Raw genomic sequence first — 18,247 nt, 5'->3', positions numbered from 1 at the left:
TCAAACTATTATATTTAAAGTAACTTGTTGCGAGGATACTTTGAAGTACATGATGAACACATCTTTTATTTTCTTTTAGAGAATGCATAAACAGAGTTTGCGAAGCTGCCGGATTAAAGTCTGCTGACAAAAAGAGAAGGGTAGATTTCATAGAAAATTATTTTTTATTTATAGATATAATTATATTTTATAATTATATTTATGTCTATAATTAAATTTTTTTGCATTAGGTTGATGAGAAGGTATTAAGAGCCATAGCAAATAAACCTTGTATGGATTATAGCGCTGCTACTGTTACTTTAACCATTAGCAGTTGCAGTTTATCCTTGACTAATATTGATACTGGACACATTATTGCGAAACATGATATGCCACGTATATCTTTTGCTTCAGGCGGTGATACGGTAAAGAGCGTACACATTGATATATATTGCATTTCATCTTTTTGTTCATTTTATTTCACTATTTTTGTACATATATGAAATAAAGCTGCATATAATTTACAGTAAAAATTCACAATATATATTATAATTTTTATTTTGAAATTAAAGCTATGTTTTATTATGTAATAGGAAATATTAGATTTTGTTGCATATGTTGCTAAAAATATGCAAGAATGGCGTGCTTGTTATGTGCTTGAATGTACAGGTGGTTTAGCACAGGATGTTATATCCACTATTGGACAAGCATTCGAACTCAGGTTTAAAGAATTTCTTACAAAACCAAGTTCTCTGCAGTAAGTTATAAAAATAAATGCGTTTATAAATCTAAAGTTTTAACAGTCTTTGTTTATAATTTTGTGTATTTATTTGTTAGCCCTATACTAAACGGTGTTAGGGAAGTAGACAGGGATTATTACAATGATCTACCAGGGAAAGTACCTCCTGATATTGGTCCACCCCCAGTACCTCCTTTGCCTAATACAGCATCTACACTGCCTAATCTAAAACATCATCAAAATAATGCATCACGTACTCACATACAAAATATTGCAGTTGATTCATTCCTATCTGCTGCAGACAGACATCAGCAGTTGGCAGGTAATATCTTTTAAAATGTTATTACTCGTAGATTGAATTCTAATTTTTATGTATAAATTTATTTTTATATTTATTTCTCCGTTTCATCTTTCTCGACAGAAACTGGGAATCTAATTGATTTAAATTCAGATAGCACTATATCCTCATCAACGAATTTAAATATAATGTCTGAGCATAATTATGTGAATGACAGTGTCATAGCTGCAAACAGAGACAATCATCGTGATCCAGCATCACTTTTTGATGTTTTTGATATGCGTAAGAGAATTATTATTTTATCGTAAATCTCTTAACAAAGATTCAAAATTTATAACTGTTTTAAAATAATGATCTTTAATTGCTGTAATCTTCATATTTATTTATATTATATGATTACATTGCAATCTCAAGTATATTTTCATATAAAGAGACTTAGTGTAATATCAAAATTTTTAAGAATTTTTACTTATTTATAATTATTTATAATTTATTGTACTCATATTGAGTTTTTTATTTATAATCACAGAGCCGTTCAGTTCTGCAATATCGGATATGAATAGATTAAGCCCTCGATCACAGAAACAGCAATTAAAACAAGAAATTTGGTTTCACGGATGTGTTAGCCGATCTGAAGCAGAATCTATGCTTACTAGAGTAAATATATGTCAATAAAAAAAATATATAAAGATCTCTTATCATCTAATATATATTTATTTTTGCTATTTTATTTTTAAGGATGGCGACTTTTTGGTTCGAGAGTCACAAGGTTCTCCTGGCCAGTATGTTCTGACTGGAATGAATAATAATATCCCAAAACATTTGTTACTAATTGATCCTGAAGGCGTCGTAAGTATGAAACGAAATTCATATAACAATATTATTAATGCAAAAATTGAAGCGTATATCTGTGATCGGAAATTTCTAAAACATTTACCGATTATAAATCTACATGTCTAAATATTTTTTTGCATTTGAATTTTAATAAATAATGGTCATAAAGTATCACAATTTTATTTTACAGGTTCGCACAAAAGATCGCGTATTTGATAGTGTAAGCCATTTAGTGAATCATCACTGTGACAACATATTGCCTATCATATCGGCTGATAGTGTTTTAGTACTGCGTTATCCCATCCCTAGGCATACAAATTATTGATTTTAAATATAGAACAATGACTAAGGGCGCAGACTTGGCAAAAATTTTCCGAATAATTATTTTGCATACCTTTGCATGTGAAAATCTTTGACAAGTCTTGGCTTTTTGTGATATTTTTAAAATCAGTTATACATACTTCAACAAAAGATATGGTTTGTAGTCTTTTTATTGTATATGAATAGATGATTTATGAATATCTCTCTGTGAATCTCCTTATGAAATGTGCCAACCTACATATACTTATAACCAAAGTAATATAATTTCTATAATTTATCAAAGTTAAGCACATTCCGATTTTTTGTATAAAATATCTACAATCTAATTTGACTTATGATTTACTTTGGATTTATATAAGATTTGTAAGTAGAAAAATTTTATATATAGCTATATATTTTAGATATAGAATATGCTTTTTATATCAAATACATTATTGCAATCCTATCTCTCATGCAAAATTATAATAAATATAATTTCATGCAGTATATTATGCCATTATATTATTTTATTTCATTTTAATTTAATTTTTAACATTAAATAATCATAGGCTAAATTTATTAATTTAGAGTTTTAAACAATTTTTTTTCTCATAATTGTAATTTCTTGTTCAGTATAATCAACATTAATTTATACTTTATTTATGGTGTAGATAATTGCTTATGTTATAATATTAATAATCTTATAAAATTAATAACTTTTAGATATTAAACATTTATATTAATTATTTATATTAATTTATATTAATTTATATTAATAGTATCTATTAGACATTATCTAGTAAATTTATTGAATATTTTTTGTTCATTTATATATATGCATCACACGCACACACACGCACACACACGTATATATACGTATATATAATAAAATTAATATTTATTTTAAATATTTTTTTTTAATATTTAAATATCTAACAAAATTCTTTTATCTTGGAATTGTTTTTTATAATAATAAATAATTAGATAAAATGTATTTCGCAATTTATTTACAATACTTCATAATAAATTTACAATATTGAATTTATTTACAATAACGATCAGCTTTCATTTTACTTCTTCTATCTAATAGAATTTCATGTAAATTTCCTTCCACTTTTGCCTTTTCCAATTCGGAGCGATCAGATTTGTTTATTTTTAACTTTTTATCTTGAAACTTTTGAAATTTCCGTCTGTGAAATTAAATATTGTTATTATTAGAAATTTTAAACATCTGATTTAAGATAGAACAAAAGAAATAACAGTTAAGAGAGGATTCTGATGTAATACGCTAAAAATAACGCGTTTTTTGAGAATTTTTTTTAGATTATAGAGATGATTCATTGAAACTTTAGGATGTTTTTAAGGAAAGTATATTTGTAGATATAAAAAATTATTTTTTCATTGCAAAATAACGTATAAATTTGAAAATATGAAGATAGATCTCGGAGATTACGGCGTCGGACAATGCAATTGCAGGATAGCACCTGTTGTATTTGTCTGAAATAGAAATTCAAATGCATTTTAGTTTTATAATAATATTCTGCTCTAGATCAACCTATTTGTGATGCAAAAAATGCCAAATTTACAAAATGATGGGCCTTAGAAAAAAAAAAGTTCCAATTTTCACAAAAAATTCTCACTTAATTGTGCGGTAATAATTATTATTTTAATAATATCATCAAACTAATAAGTTCATCTAGAGAAGAATTTAGTTATCTATATGTATACACAGAGAAAAGTCAATATTGTTCGAATATTTTTTAAGTTATGCTGCACGAAAAGTTATGCTGCAATTCGAAAAATATGGTTTAGAGAAAAATGCGTTAAAGATTTGAGTATAGAACAATACCTATTTGAAATCAAATGTGGAGTATAATCGAAAAGCCGCGATCATCGAAGGCCTTCGTGCTGACTGCTCAATAACGGAAATAATTCGGATATTTAAATAATTCTTTGAATACTCGAGATCAATCATTTATGACATTGTGGCAAAATATGGCTTTAGAACAGTCCAATGAAGGTTTCAATATGCCAACGGGGAAGAGTCATTCGAAAGATCGTGAAGACCCCCGCAGTCGTTGAAAGAGTTCAAGCGCTGATTTCGGATGATCCAATCAATCGCGTTCTGATGGATGTAGTGAAGCCGTGGATAGAAACTGTGCGTCCGGAAGGCCATATTTTTCAGCAGGACGATACACCGGCTCACACGAGTCATTTGATTCAAAATTGGCTCTCAGACAACGTCGATATGTTTTGGTCCAAGGAATTCTGGCCTCCTAACAGTCCAGATTTAAATCCCTTAGATTACTACGTGTGGAGTATAGTTGAAAGGGTCACAAATAAGTCTTGGCATCCCAATGTGATATCTCATTAAAGACCGCTATTGAGGCAGCATTCGTCGGCATGGACAGCGCTACATTATAGTGTGCGTGCCAACGCTTCAAATCAAGAATAGAGGCAATCATTCAAGTTAATGGGGATATATCGAATAATTGTGCTCTATAGGGATCCCCCAAGTGCCATGTAAAAGGATTTTCTATAATATTTTTCATTAAAAACATTTTGTTTAAAGAAATTGTTCGATTTGTCCGGATTTTGGCACTCTGTATACCTGCGTGACGCGCAGATATAAAATTGTTTGTAGAATCGTTACAACTTCGAATTTCGATTTAGGACTTTGAAAACATATTTTTCGAATATGTTTCTAACAATTTATGCAAAAAAAAAATCGATTTTTTTTACCCGTTACATCAGAATCCCCTTAACACAGCAAAATAATTGTCACAAAATGTAAAAGTTTTATAATTTTACACTTGAATAATTTCTTATTCAATAATTATACAATTGATAAGATATCACATAATACTCACACATAATTTACTTCGACCTCTGTGAGTGAACCTTGTTCTTCTTTCGGAATATCCTTATTAGGACTTTGAGAACGTTGTATTATACTTCTTACAACAACAAATTCTGATGTACCAGCTGTCCTATTTTGACAAACTATATCATCATCATTTGTAATTGATATGAAACATCCAGTATTATTTAGTATTGCAAGCTTGCCATCCTGAAAAAAGGCATGAATTAATATATTATTTAAAAAGCGGTGCAAAAATATTCCTACATTTAGTAATAAAAATTTAACTAACTTACTGGAATTGAAACTATATTCATATTTTACTTTTTATTTTGATTTATACATTATTTAATAAAATCAAAATTTTATTTAATTTCTTAATTTCTTTGATAAGAAATAACATAGAAACAAACATAAAAGTTAAATGTAAATACAAATACTAGATAGATATTAGAAAAGAATCCATAAAATATAAATATATTAACATAAAAATGCATATAAAACAATGTCCAACAAATTAATATCTATCTATTATATATTTGTATCTATCTATTATATATAGGAATTACTTGAAAAATTGGCTCCCACTGCTCAATAGATCCAACTGCATCACTTCGACCGATAACGATGCCGTTTTTATCAACCCCAAGATATTTGCCATATCCTGATTTCAAAGCAACCTTAGTCTCACTTATAGGAAATGCCGTTAATATTTCTTCTGGTAATGGGCCTTCTCCTTCGTCATGTGGTGCTCCAAGAGTAAACAATCCATTATCGAGTGCTTTCACGTAAGTTTGATTTCCAAATTCAATAGCCACTGTTCCGGTAATTTCAGTAACATTCTTAACCTTCCACCATCCTCCTATTAAACAAAATATGCATCTATGTTGCAAATGTTTTATACAAAATAAAAAAATTTATAAATAAAAATTTTATATGCCTCATTAGATTTAAAAAAAATATATTCATTTAATATAGCTTTATATACACAAAGATTTGAGAAAGAAAAATTTGCTGTAAGATCTATATATATATATATATATATATATATATATATATAATATATAATATATAATATAATTCAAAGTTAAAGGTGACATATAATATTTAAGGGATAACGTCACCTCTAAAATACCTAAGTTTGGAAATTTATTATTTTTAATATAAATAGTGACATCTATATTATATATTAACCAAATATTAGCCAAAGCTATTTTTTAGTATAAATAAGTCTATAAATAAGTCAGTATAAATAAATATATTCGCGGAATACAAAGCTATTCAGCAGAAACATTAATTCGACATTAATTCGACACAAGAATCATTCTGTCTTACAATTAGTTTCTTACTGATTATTGAACAAGAACAAAATTGACTCTTGTGTCAATTTGTGTTTCTTGCTGAAAAACTCTCTTATGATAATTTCCATAAATGTAGATTAACTTTAATCTCGGTTCAACTTACTCTTCATCTTTTTCTAATCTTTAGAACTAGAAAAAGACGAAGAGTAAGTTGAATCGAGATTAATCTACATTGATAGAAACGGGCATTAGTCAGCTCCAATACTATAATACAGTTCGAATTTTGTTCTAAAAATAATTGCATCATTTCTATAACTATAAACTAATGATTTAAGCACAAAAAAAAAGATTTGTTTAAACTTCAGGCCCTTGAATGTTAGGAAATCTATCATACTGAATAAAGTAGCATAAGCATGTGCCAAGGATGTACTACAATAGTATGCTAAAATGAAATATATAAAAGTTATAAAAATATATAATTGTAATACAATTAATATCACTAGATTCAGAAGACAGAGAATTATATGGGATGCAATTATTTTGCATAGAAAACATTGGCCATTGTACAATCCCACATGGCTTTTGAACTTCTATAATCATTACAATGTTTATAAAATGAAAATTATCACAAAGAATTTGATAATACACAATTTTTTGTATAAAGCAAAGTCAATTTTAAATTGTTCCTTGTTTTTTTACGCAATCAATTGTGTTATAATTATGTATTAGATTTTATATTTCACATGTTATTTCTATTGTAGTAAGTACATGCTTATAATTTCATTTCATTGCACAAATTTTCTAACCTTTAGACACATCACTATTAATTGTTTTTTAAATATTAAGCGATGTTTTTTTCCAAATTTTTGTTTTTTTATATAAAATAACATTATCAAAAGAGCAAATGTACTCTTACTAGAATGTAAAGTGAGACATGTAAATTTAACATTTAGCAAAAAGTTAATAAACAAACCATGAGTAAGAGTATCTTTATCCTCCACAGTGACATCCTGTTCTTTTTCTTGTCTCTTAGATTTTCGTTTCTTCGGTCTGGAAAGGAACAATGAATAAAATATCAAATAACGGAATATAAATAAAATATCAAATTTCAAGCAATAATAAGAAAGTAAGAATTACCTTGATTTTTCGCCTTTCAATACTAACTTTCCCGTTCGTACTTTCTCATATTCCGACATTTTTTAATGCTTCTTAAATTTGCTTTAAATTTTAATGCTCTTTAAACACTGTGATAGTTTAATTACTGAAATAAGTATTATATTTCAGTGATTTTAACTGCACAAAGGAAACAATAAATATGCACCAAACCGCACAGAAAGGACGCAAAATGGCTGTTTCCATGGACCTCAAGCGGCAAACGATTGGGTGCTTTTCATTGTACCTGTACCTTGTGCTTATTGCCTATACTTATTGTGTTTAAAGCCTTACACATTGCGAAAATGAACAAAATCCGAGTGTGATATGGATGTAGTAGGTGTAGTATAATAAATATACTGAAAAGTAACAAAAATAAAGAATAAATATTAAAATTATTCTTCTTGAAGTGTATTTAAATAATAATAATATTTACAAATTAAGAAAATAACATGTATTAACAAATTTTCTTCTTCATTGTATATTTTTATGTTCAAAGTTTATTACTCCGAAATCCAAATACTCTAATGTCAGACTGCGTTCTCAAATTTCACTCGGATGGTACAATAAATGTAGACAGCCTTAAGCCATAAAGAATTGACCAATCACAATTGACAGTGAAGAAAATTAATCGAATATAATTAAGTTTATGATCAAGTTGATTTCTTACTATATATAATTTCTTACTATGCATAATTTCTTACTATGCTTAATTGGTTAATTTTTGACGATTTTAGGTTTCATTGTACTACACCTACTACATCTGAGCTTTGTTTTCGTAATGTGTAAATCTATTGAATTTACACCAAATAGTGACAAGGTACAGAGAATAACGAATTGTCCAATCAGAACTCTATATATCGAACTTACATAGAGCTCTGATTGGACGGCTTGTTATTTCCTGTTATCTATGCCTATTGTATTTAAGTCTTAATTCCCTGTTCCCTATGCCTATTGTCTATTGTGTTTAAGCCTTAAATATATTGAATTATCAAATAGTGACTTTTCCCAAATGAAAATAATAATGAAGACGTCTACCCCAAATGATTTCTAATCAATTCTATTCATAAAACACATTAAATAAAATCGCTGTCTGCTAACTTGACGCATGATAAAAATTTGTTAATTACAAGAAAAATACTATTTCTCAAATATTTAAATGTTTTTCCCAAATTTCCCCAAACGATTCCCAAATTGTATAGACATAAATCAGAAATATTCAATCTACTATTTTGTCAATGGTAGAAATCAGTCCGAGACCTCAGATGAAGAAAGAATTAATCAATTTCATTGGTCATGTATTAAAATATGATTTATTAATTCTTTCCTTTTCTGAAATCTCGAATCAATTTCTAGCTAGCATCGTGGACAAGTTTGACATGGAAGAAATCTATGATTGTTTTTGACATCTGCGCAGAACCATTTGAAATTTATCTCAAGAACACATCTGAGTCTCTTTCACCATGATGAGACCTATCTATAAAGCTATCTAATTTCAGACGTGACGCCGAGTCAGCCGTGTGCAGTTTAAGGTAAAATGTTTTTGTAAATATAGTCTGTTTATTTGTCTATATAATTGAATTAATAATTAAAATAGACAGGTTTAATTTGAGATGGCGGAGGAAATACTGAGGGAGTTAGAAGCTGCGGCGCAAATCGTTCTGGTGAGTCGTAACATTGAATTTTCTTTTATCTCATAGAAGCAAAACTAATGTTTAAACACAAACGGTTAGTGAAATAAAAGATATCACTTACAAATTCTTGTGAAAGCTGCTACGTGTTAGCATACGTAGAGCTAAAATTTATCAGTAGAATACGTTGCTCTTTATTATGAGAGAAGTTTTGTTTACGTTTTGGTAAGATTTTGGGGTTAAGATCTCTAAGATTCATGACCCTTATAAGATATTTCTTAAGATTCAATGAATTCCATGCGTATGTCGGCACGCACACGCGCACACACACACGCGCGCACACACACACACACACACACACACACACGCGCGCGCGCGCGCGCACACACACACACACACACACGGTGAAAAAAACGAGTTAAAGTATGATTTAAGAAACTTCCTAAAAACAGAACAAATTATTCAAACGAACATTTGTGTCTTATGAAGCAAAGCAAAACAAAACTGTTTCAAATGTATTGGATTACTCTACGTGTTATGTAATTTCTAATATTTACTGCTTCAAGGTTTGTTTTACGAAGGAAATATTTGGGAGCAACTGAAGCGATGTGTGATTTCAGAGCATCTTGTGGCATCAATGTTTATGTTAATCTATTGACATTCCAAAATAAATAATGAAAATTATAAACTTAATGTAAATACAGTTAAACCAAAACATTAGCAGATTTGCCTGTAGATGAGCATTGATGTTATAATTACACAAATTTATTTGATTTGTCAATATATAACTGTAGTTATAAATTAATGGGCTGATCTCATTAACTCTGATTAGCTTAATTGACCGATTAAATTTTAGAATTATCAACTGCAAAATTGAAAACATTGTAATTTTCTTTAAATTCTGATTTATTTATGTAAAATATACTTATAAATTATATTTGAAATTAATAATTAAATAATTTATTTAAAATAATTTTACGCAAGTTGATATTATATAGCAATAACAATATATATCACAACTGTGAGATCCAATTTTATAATTGGTAATTATGAAATTTAATTGACTAATTGGAGTTCGTAAAACCAGTCTAAGAACCAATATGAATCTGAACATGATTGTGCAAGTAATTAGATGTTAGGTCAGTTTTTTATTTCTGTACTAGATTGCACTAGAACTCTCTTGCTTTTGCAAATTAAACATATACCTATCTTAGGCTTTTTATTTTTGGAACTTAAAGTAAGACACGCGTTCTACAATAAGCTATTACTAAGCTTGAAATCTTAAGTCATGAGATATTGACCAATTATAGTCGATTCTTCTCATATTTAACTATAACTAATCAATCTTTCTTTCAACTTAAGACTAAAGTTTAAGTAACAGCTTATTGTAGAATGCGTGTCTTTAAGTTCCAAAAGTATATATTAGTTCACTTCCATAAAAAACAGACCTTTTATAATATAAATAATTATACTTGATAGCAATTTTCAACACTGGTTTTGAAAATTGATTTTGCTCTCTATTAATTATTTTCAGTTACTGACTATAAGCCTGTTTTTTTTTAGCTGAATTTCTTGTATTTTCCATATTCCATTTATTTTTTCTCTTTTTTTCTCCAGTATAGAGAAAAAGGAAAAAGAACTCTGCAAGAAATTTAGTTAAAAAAAATAAATTTTATAGTTGATGTCTCAATCTATCACAAAATCGACTTGAACCTGCTGGCAAATTGCTAGCACACTGCTGACATTTTGCTTACTAGGAGCAGATTTTGCAAAATATCTGTTATAAGTTGGTTACCAATAGAAATATAATAAAATGGAATGTTTTTTTTGTTGAGTTGTTATTAACAATTGGTTTGATTATTACAATTAAATATTTTAATTGTAATCTCTTTTTTTGATTGACGAGAATATCATTGATACATTTGAAATGCATATTAATATTAAGATTTACTAGATAATACAAAAGAAATATCTTATTTATGTTCTATGTTGTTTCTATGTTTTTGCAACTATGAAAGATTGATAAGTGATTTTGTATTTACATTGCTTTTAGGCGCCTCCGAATCTAATTTCATCAGAGCAACGTCAATCTGCGGAAACAGTATTTTTAAATTTCCGCAAAACAAAGTCACCTTATCAGCTGTGTCAGCAAATTTTAGAATTAAGCACTGTAGATTATATACTATTTGAAACAGCTGGTTTGATAAAAACAGCTCTGATACAAGAGTGGCCCACTCTGTCAGAATCTGACATCTCTTCGTTGAGACAATATCTGTTACACTATGTTATAAACAAACCTACATTAGCTCCATATGTTAGGACAAGAATACTCCAAGTTTTTGCAATAATAGTTAAAAGAGGTAGCGTGGATGACTTTGGACAGGAGAGAAGTCGAATAATAAATGAAATAGAAAATTTGATTAAGAGTGGAAACTTACCAAATGTAAGTATACATTGAAGTAAGTACATTGACAAAATTTTATTTTTATTTTGTAAGTCGAAAAAAACAGAAAGAAGATTATTTTTTTGTTTATAGCAAATTTTAGGATGCAATATTTTATCTGCGATATTGCAAGAATATGCAACGACTGCTAAATCATCCGACATAGGTCTAACATGGGAAATTCATCTTAAAGAGAAGAAACAGTTTGAACAAAGTGATATGAAAAAAATTTTCAAGTTTTGTGTCGAAGTATTTAATGAATTAATCAAGAAGGATTTTGATGAATCGACATTACCTCTTGTAAAGTCTTTACTTTCTATCGTGGAAAGTATGCTTGCTTGGGGATTTATTTATAATGCAAATTATATCCTTTTATTATGAATACATTTGAGATCAATTTATGTATTGACGTAAAAATATTATATATTAAATAGAGAGAAAAAAGATTAAAAGAGAAAATTGAAAACATTACAACTTTTTTAAATTCATATTTCATATTTTAATATTTAATATTTTAATGTGATATCATACTATACAAATTTTAACACTAAATGTGAAAAATGAAAATATATGAATATAAATATAATAGATAGATATTTATACAGATACATTACAGTTGTTATATACCTTAACTCCAGTGCACTACCTAAAAGATTATTGTACATGTTGGAAATTCATGAATCTGGAAATAACCCACCCTTGAGCATGCATACATCATGGCAAGATGTAATATTAGATCCAGCAATATTAGATTTATTTTTTACACTGTATTGGAAAGTACGTAGCAATCCACAATTAGCTCACCATGCTATGAATTGTTTGATACAACTGGCGAGTTTACATGGTAGAATCCTAAATGGGGAACAAGTAGAAGTGCAGTACCTGACAAATTACATGCAGAGATTTTTGAAGCTTATATTAAGTATTGAAATTAGCGATCAGGAGGCAAACGGAATTACCAACATTATAAAAAAGATTAATCATTTTTTTCAAAGTTCATTAAAAAGTCTTCCAGAAGATTTATATAAGTCATTTATGGAACAAATAACAAGATTAACATGCTTATTTATAGAATGTGCTGCACAAGAAGAATCGGTAATTATTATTGTATTTTATTCAAATTTGCGTCTGAATTTCGACCTAAAATAATTTTTTTGAATTCAATTTTATCTTTTCTAAAATATTCAATAAAAAAATATTTATTGTTTGTAAAATTACAAACTATATAAATATAGATATAGATATATATAGATATTGATATAAATAGATATTAGATATATAGAACATATAGATTTGATAGATTTGATAGACATTATACACATACACTATATATATATATATAAAACTGTGTGGAACAGAAAGATTCAATATTTTATAATATTTGCAGATACGTGCTGATGATTGTTTATATATGGAAGCTGTGGAACACATGTTTGAAGTATGGTCGTGCATGTTATGTTCATCGTATTTTCCAGCAGATTTTTGTAAACAGAGCTCTATTCAGATTTTTAATATATATCTTCGATGTCACTTATCACCTCCGGAGGGTGTTAGAAACATTGGTGGAAAAAATCTTAGCGAGGAAGTAGCAGATGTGGAAGATGGTGACAAAGTTAAATTTAAGGCACAGTTACAAATAATTGGTAAGTAATAAGTGCATTCCTTTTTGCATATGATAAACATATGTTTTATCCTTATTTAATATTCGATAAATAAGGATAAAATAATATATTATTCATGAAACAGTCAGTGTATTATAATTGGTCTATTAAAATACATTTTATTATGCAGACCAATAATGATAATAATAGTAAATGCTTGATAATTTATAGGAGATTTTGGTAGACAAGTACCAGATCATTCTTTACCTCTATTAGCACAATTACTCGAAGATCGAATACATAAATTGCGCGACAATCTAAATCTATTGGTCGAACAAAATGAATCGTCATCTCGACCTGCTTCTATGGATGAGTTATATGAAGATTTGCATTGGCTCATTTTAATAACGGGGCACGTTTTTTGTATGGAATGTGAAGGTGAAATCGCATTAACTCTAATACCTTTAGAAATAACACGATGCAGTATGAAACAGGTTTGCAAATATTCATTGCAATTTTTACTTTACTCTGGAGACGGAAGTATTAAATTTCTTTTTTATATGTTTTTTCAGTCTCGAGAAGGAAATGTTGATGTAAACCGTACACTGGAGTTTTTAGTGTCCTCACAAAATGTCCAATCGGATATAAGTAGTCCCTCAGCCTCAATCGATCAAGTTATTCGATTAGTCACGGGCATTTTTCGTTTATGCACTATTGAGAAAACTGCCATATCAATACATTTGGAAAATATACTCAGTCCTGAATTGAGTAGCACGATAATATGGTTTTTACATAGATGGTCAGAGATTTATCTTATACCAAATGAGGACCATTACAATGAATTAAGCACCACGCTTTTGCATGCTTTTGGTGATGACAGCCCTGGTGCATTGTGGTCAATGAATTTTCTTCTGGACAAAATAATTTGTAACATCAACGCTTTCAAAAGCGAGCCGACGCTAATAGATGAAACTATAAAATTATTAATATCTCTTGTTAAATCGCGAGCGAGGTAAATATAACACGCAAAATGTGCTTTTGTAATAGTTATATTAATAATTTGTTTAGGGACAACGGTATTTTTCTGTACAAATTAATAATTAATAAATTAAGTTTCGAATAGAACATGACTAGAATGGAAAATCTTCCGGAATTCACGGATTATGGATTTCGCTAAGGTTTTTGCTGGATGATATTTTGTGAAAAAAATATGAGGCATTTATTTTCGGGTAGGTGCTTGTATATATATCCGCTTTTCGGGCAAAAATTGATCATAAATTATTATAATTATTATGAAATTATTATGAAAACAATAAATTTATTAAACTCGAATTTATTTTATGTACTAATAAAATATGTACTAATGAGAATATATACTGAAGAGTAAGATATGTATATGAGATATTTTAAAAGATTTGTATTGTACGTCAAACTTTGATAATATATTTTTTATGATTGCGCAATTCCGTTCATAAAATTGGACCAATTTTAAAATTAAGACCAATATTTAGCACAACTTTAAATTATTTCATTTAATATTCTGTTGTTTTTTGAATTTTAATGCTTTCTTAAGATTCATCTAATTAACTAAAAATAAAATTTTATCTGTATCGATAAAATTTAACTTGAAAACTTTTAAATAATTAATGTACGATTGCATCTTGGAATTTAACTTGTGATAATATAAAAGTATATAACAAAATTTTTTTCTCTAATCAATGATGTAGTCTCTTGAAGGTTAATACGAATCTTTTGAATTCTTTGTATCTCATATATCATTTAAAAAAATTTCATGTATTATATAAGGATGTATTATATAAGGATATATATCTTTTTATATTAATCTGCTTAAACATCAATGATTTTTTTAAAACAGATAATTTATTTTGCCTTCCAGCTTTGAAAGGAGTTACCATAATCTACTATCTCGCTCTCCATTTCCATATCTAAAACTTTCTATGATTCTCTAATGATTTTTGTATTTTTATTTTTGAGGTCATTCATTTTGCTTTTAATATATCACTCTATTTTGATTTGATACTTGACTTAATTAAGAAAATTTAATATGCGTGCCCTAGACAAATTATCGTGTACTTTAACAAATGTATTACGTTTACGATTGCTTTAACAAAGTAAATGTTCTTTACAATTTTATAATTCGTGATTCTTATTCCTTTGTGATTTAATTGTATTTGCAGAAAGTATCACATTACATGTTACATGCTTACATAAAATGATACAAAGGCATTTATTGTATACAAATTATCAATTTACTGCATATTACACGAGATTATTAACGCGTTAAAGTAATCGTTGTAATAATATTTTCATTGAAATGATTTAAAATCTAAATACATATATTAATTTTTCAGAACTTCCTACCTGTCGAAATCTGAGCACTTCAATTATATTATTGAATTGGCTACAAAAGAACAGTACGATTTTCCACAGATTATCAAAAGAGGGTTAATGCGAGTAGTGGTTCATGCTGGTATCACGTTACAAAATAGTGATCAGTATTACTGGTCGCGGATTTTACAAGCCTTGCAAAACAGATTTACACAATTAATTTCTAGTGACAATTTTATGTCATCTTACCACGAAGAACATATTAAAATTCAAATTATAGATATACTAGAATCTTGTATAGGTATATTTATTTAAATTTGATTTGTTTAATATGATATATTTATTTAAATTTTTTATGATCAATGATGCGCATATATTTTATCTAATTTAAAATAAAATTTCACGTACATAATCTTATCTTATTTGAATAGGTGTAGTGCTAGGTGCTGAAAGTTCGAGAGTAGGACCCGTGTATCAATATACTTTTCCCATATTAGCCGAACTTCCAAAAATATTATCCTTGTATCATAATTATCAAGATATAGTACAGCTGATATTAGAGCTTTTTAATGAATATATAAAAATTGTATTCTTATCAGACGTAAGTCATTTTTATTTATGTAAGCTATTATATTTATTTATGTAAGCTATTATAATAATTCTGAAATTTTGATATAATCGTAATCTTGACGTATTATTTTATTGCATTATTTCAGGCTGATAGTATGCGTGTATATGAAATTTGTATGCAAATGATGCAAACGTATGCTCGTTGTAACAGTCATCGGTTTACTGTAGACTCGACTGCGGAAGAGGATAGTTTTCAGGATATTGTGTTACTCATGCGATTATTAACTAATTTATTAATGAAAGACATGTTTAATTTAAATAACTTCGTAAACCCATCAACTCAACTTGCGTCTGCAACACCGGCCGTCGAACCCGTACCACCTACTGATGTTTTCTTGTATGGCTTAAATATAATCATGCCTATGATGACAATAAATTTGTTAAAATTTCCGTCATTATGTTTGCAGTAAGTATAATTATATCTTGATACAATAATTATAACAAAAAGATAAACATTTAATTTAAATAATATTAGATTATATTAAAATTATATTAAAATAAGTTAAATAATATTAGATTATATTAAAATTACATTAAAATAAGTTACATATATATTTGATTTTTCGAATTTTCATTAATAGTTTATAATATAATATTTGAAAAAATTTTTTAATTCATATATTTCTTTATTAATAATTTAATATTTCTTATTATTTGTATATTACTTGATTTGTATATTACTGAAATAACTTTTTTTTATAGATATTTCGAAATGATAAAATTTGTATGTGAGCTATGTCCTGAGAAAGTTTGCGGTCTCTCTGTTAAATTGCTGCAACAACTTTTAGCGTCAGTGGAATTAGGTTTATATTCATTCGGCAATGAAGTAGCTGGTCTTTGCTGTGATACAATCCAAGTCTTAACCAAACATATTAAGAAAGAAGTTACGCAAGGACAGCCACGCAAAGATATAATGGCACCTTTTTTGAACGTAAGTTCCTACAAATGACTGAGGCATGCAATGTGCCTTTTAAGATATTCTAAAATATTGAATTTTTTTTTCAGTTATTAATAAGTCTTATTCTGTCACATCAAATGGATTCAGATCTGATCACACAAGCCAGTTTACCTCTTTATAATCTCATATGTTGCTATCAAGAACAATATCAGCAACTTATACAGAATATTGTATCTACTCAAACGGATTTACAAGTGGCGCAAAGATTAGCGAATGCTTTCACTGCATTAACTGCAAATGTGGATGTAAATATAGATTTAAATGACCGTCCTCAAAGACTGAGGTTTAAAGAAAATTTCGAGAAATTTGTCGTGAACGTACAAGGATTCTTAATGGTTAAGTAAAATTAATATGTAAATAAACAAAAATAAAAGGTTTATTTAAACAATATACGCGTGGACTTAGATCTTGTTGGAAAATTAGATTTTCATTATGTTGTATAGTTTTACGTTTAGATTTTTTTAAAGTAATGAAATGTATCTGTAAAAGAATTAAATTAATTCAGTTTTCATTTTAATCGGTGTAAATAAACGCGATTAATCATAAAATATATGATGAGAGCTTTTAACACATGGATATTATTTTCAAAAGAACTTATTAAGCATATAAGCTTTTTATTGACCGATTTATTACACGTTACCACTTACAGTGAGCCTAGCGAAATATTCGAGTAACCATAATATAATATTTATAATAAATACTAGTTACAGCGTCGATGCACGTTTCCGATAGCAAACGGTCAAATGAAAACGCTTCGTAACGGATGTCCAGTTACCTTACAACAAACAAATACATGAACTTATATAACTTGGTACAGGTCGCATCGCCGTTAGCCTTTCCGTCATTGTGTCACTCGCGATGATCGACAATGTTTCACAAAGGAATGCTTATTAAAGTATAACATTAAATTTATTTATATATTTATATAATTTATACTTTGTATTATGTATATATATAAGCGAACGTGTCTTCTCGCGCTCTCACATACTTTCTCTCTTTCACACGTTTCCACTCGGATTCTCTTTCTCTCTATCGCTTTCTCTTCCTCTCTTTCCCTGTCTTTCAGCATCTCATACACGCTCTCATTCTTACCGTGTCCGTTCTTTGTTCTCCTATATTTCATCTACTAATAATAACAATGATTATTAATCTCTCCAACGACTTAAATGCGA

General features: G+C 28.2%; 3 protein-coding genes across 3 annotated transcripts in view; 2 read left to right on the top strand and 1 right to left on the bottom strand.

Moving 5' to 3' along the window:
• Positions 1-2,371, top strand: part of LOC105625063 (SHC-transforming protein 1) — a 3,880-nt gene extending 1,509 nt beyond the window's left edge. The window contains exons 3-10 of the mRNA XM_012206406.1: positions 80-140; positions 231-404; positions 573-736; positions 817-1,040; positions 1,140-1,298; positions 1,546-1,673; positions 1,755-1,865; positions 2,041-2,371. Coding sequence (XP_012061796.1) covers positions 80-140; positions 231-404; positions 573-736; positions 817-1,040; positions 1,140-1,298; positions 1,546-1,673; positions 1,755-1,865; positions 2,041-2,175 — 1,156 coding nt within the window. The 3' untranslated portion in view covers positions 2,176-2,371. The remainder of the gene's footprint in view (positions 1-79; positions 141-230; positions 405-572; positions 737-816; positions 1,041-1,139; positions 1,299-1,545; positions 1,674-1,754; positions 1,866-2,040) is intronic.
• A 660-nt stretch (positions 2,372-3,031) lies between these two features.
• LOC105625062 (protein FRG1 homolog) lies at positions 3,032-7,605 on the bottom strand. The gene is made up of 5 exons (XM_012206405.1): positions 7,449-7,605; positions 7,285-7,361; positions 5,580-5,872; positions 5,021-5,220; positions 3,032-3,340 (listed from the first exon to the last, which is right to left on the bottom strand). Exons 1-5 carry the CDS (start codon positions 7,505-7,507, stop codon positions 3,193-3,195), a joined length of 777 nt encoding a protein of 258 aa, XP_012061795.1. The 5' UTR covers positions 7,508-7,605; the 3' UTR covers positions 3,032-3,192.
• Positions 7,606-9,076: 1,471 nt separating this feature from the next.
• On the top strand, positions 9,077-17,419 carry LOC105625061 (exportin-4-like). The gene is made up of 12 exons (XM_012206404.1): positions 9,077-9,127; positions 11,148-11,537; positions 11,631-11,901; positions 12,181-12,632; positions 12,925-13,180; positions 13,370-13,632; positions 13,711-14,150; positions 15,511-15,788; positions 15,919-16,088; positions 16,204-16,523; positions 16,820-17,048; positions 17,123-17,419. Exons 1-12 carry the CDS (start codon positions 9,077-9,079, stop codon positions 17,417-17,419), a joined length of 3,417 nt encoding a protein of 1,138 aa, XP_012061794.1.
• The last annotated feature ends 828 nt before the right edge of the window (positions 17,420-18,247 follow it).

Source organism: Atta cephalotes, assembly GCF_000143395.1.
Source record: "Atta cephalotes unplaced genomic scaffold scaffold00106, whole genome shotgun sequence".
NCBI classification, from domain to species: domain Eukaryota; kingdom Metazoa; phylum Arthropoda; class Insecta; order Hymenoptera; family Formicidae; genus Atta; species Atta cephalotes.
This window is presented reverse-complemented; position numbering and strand designations above follow the sequence as displayed.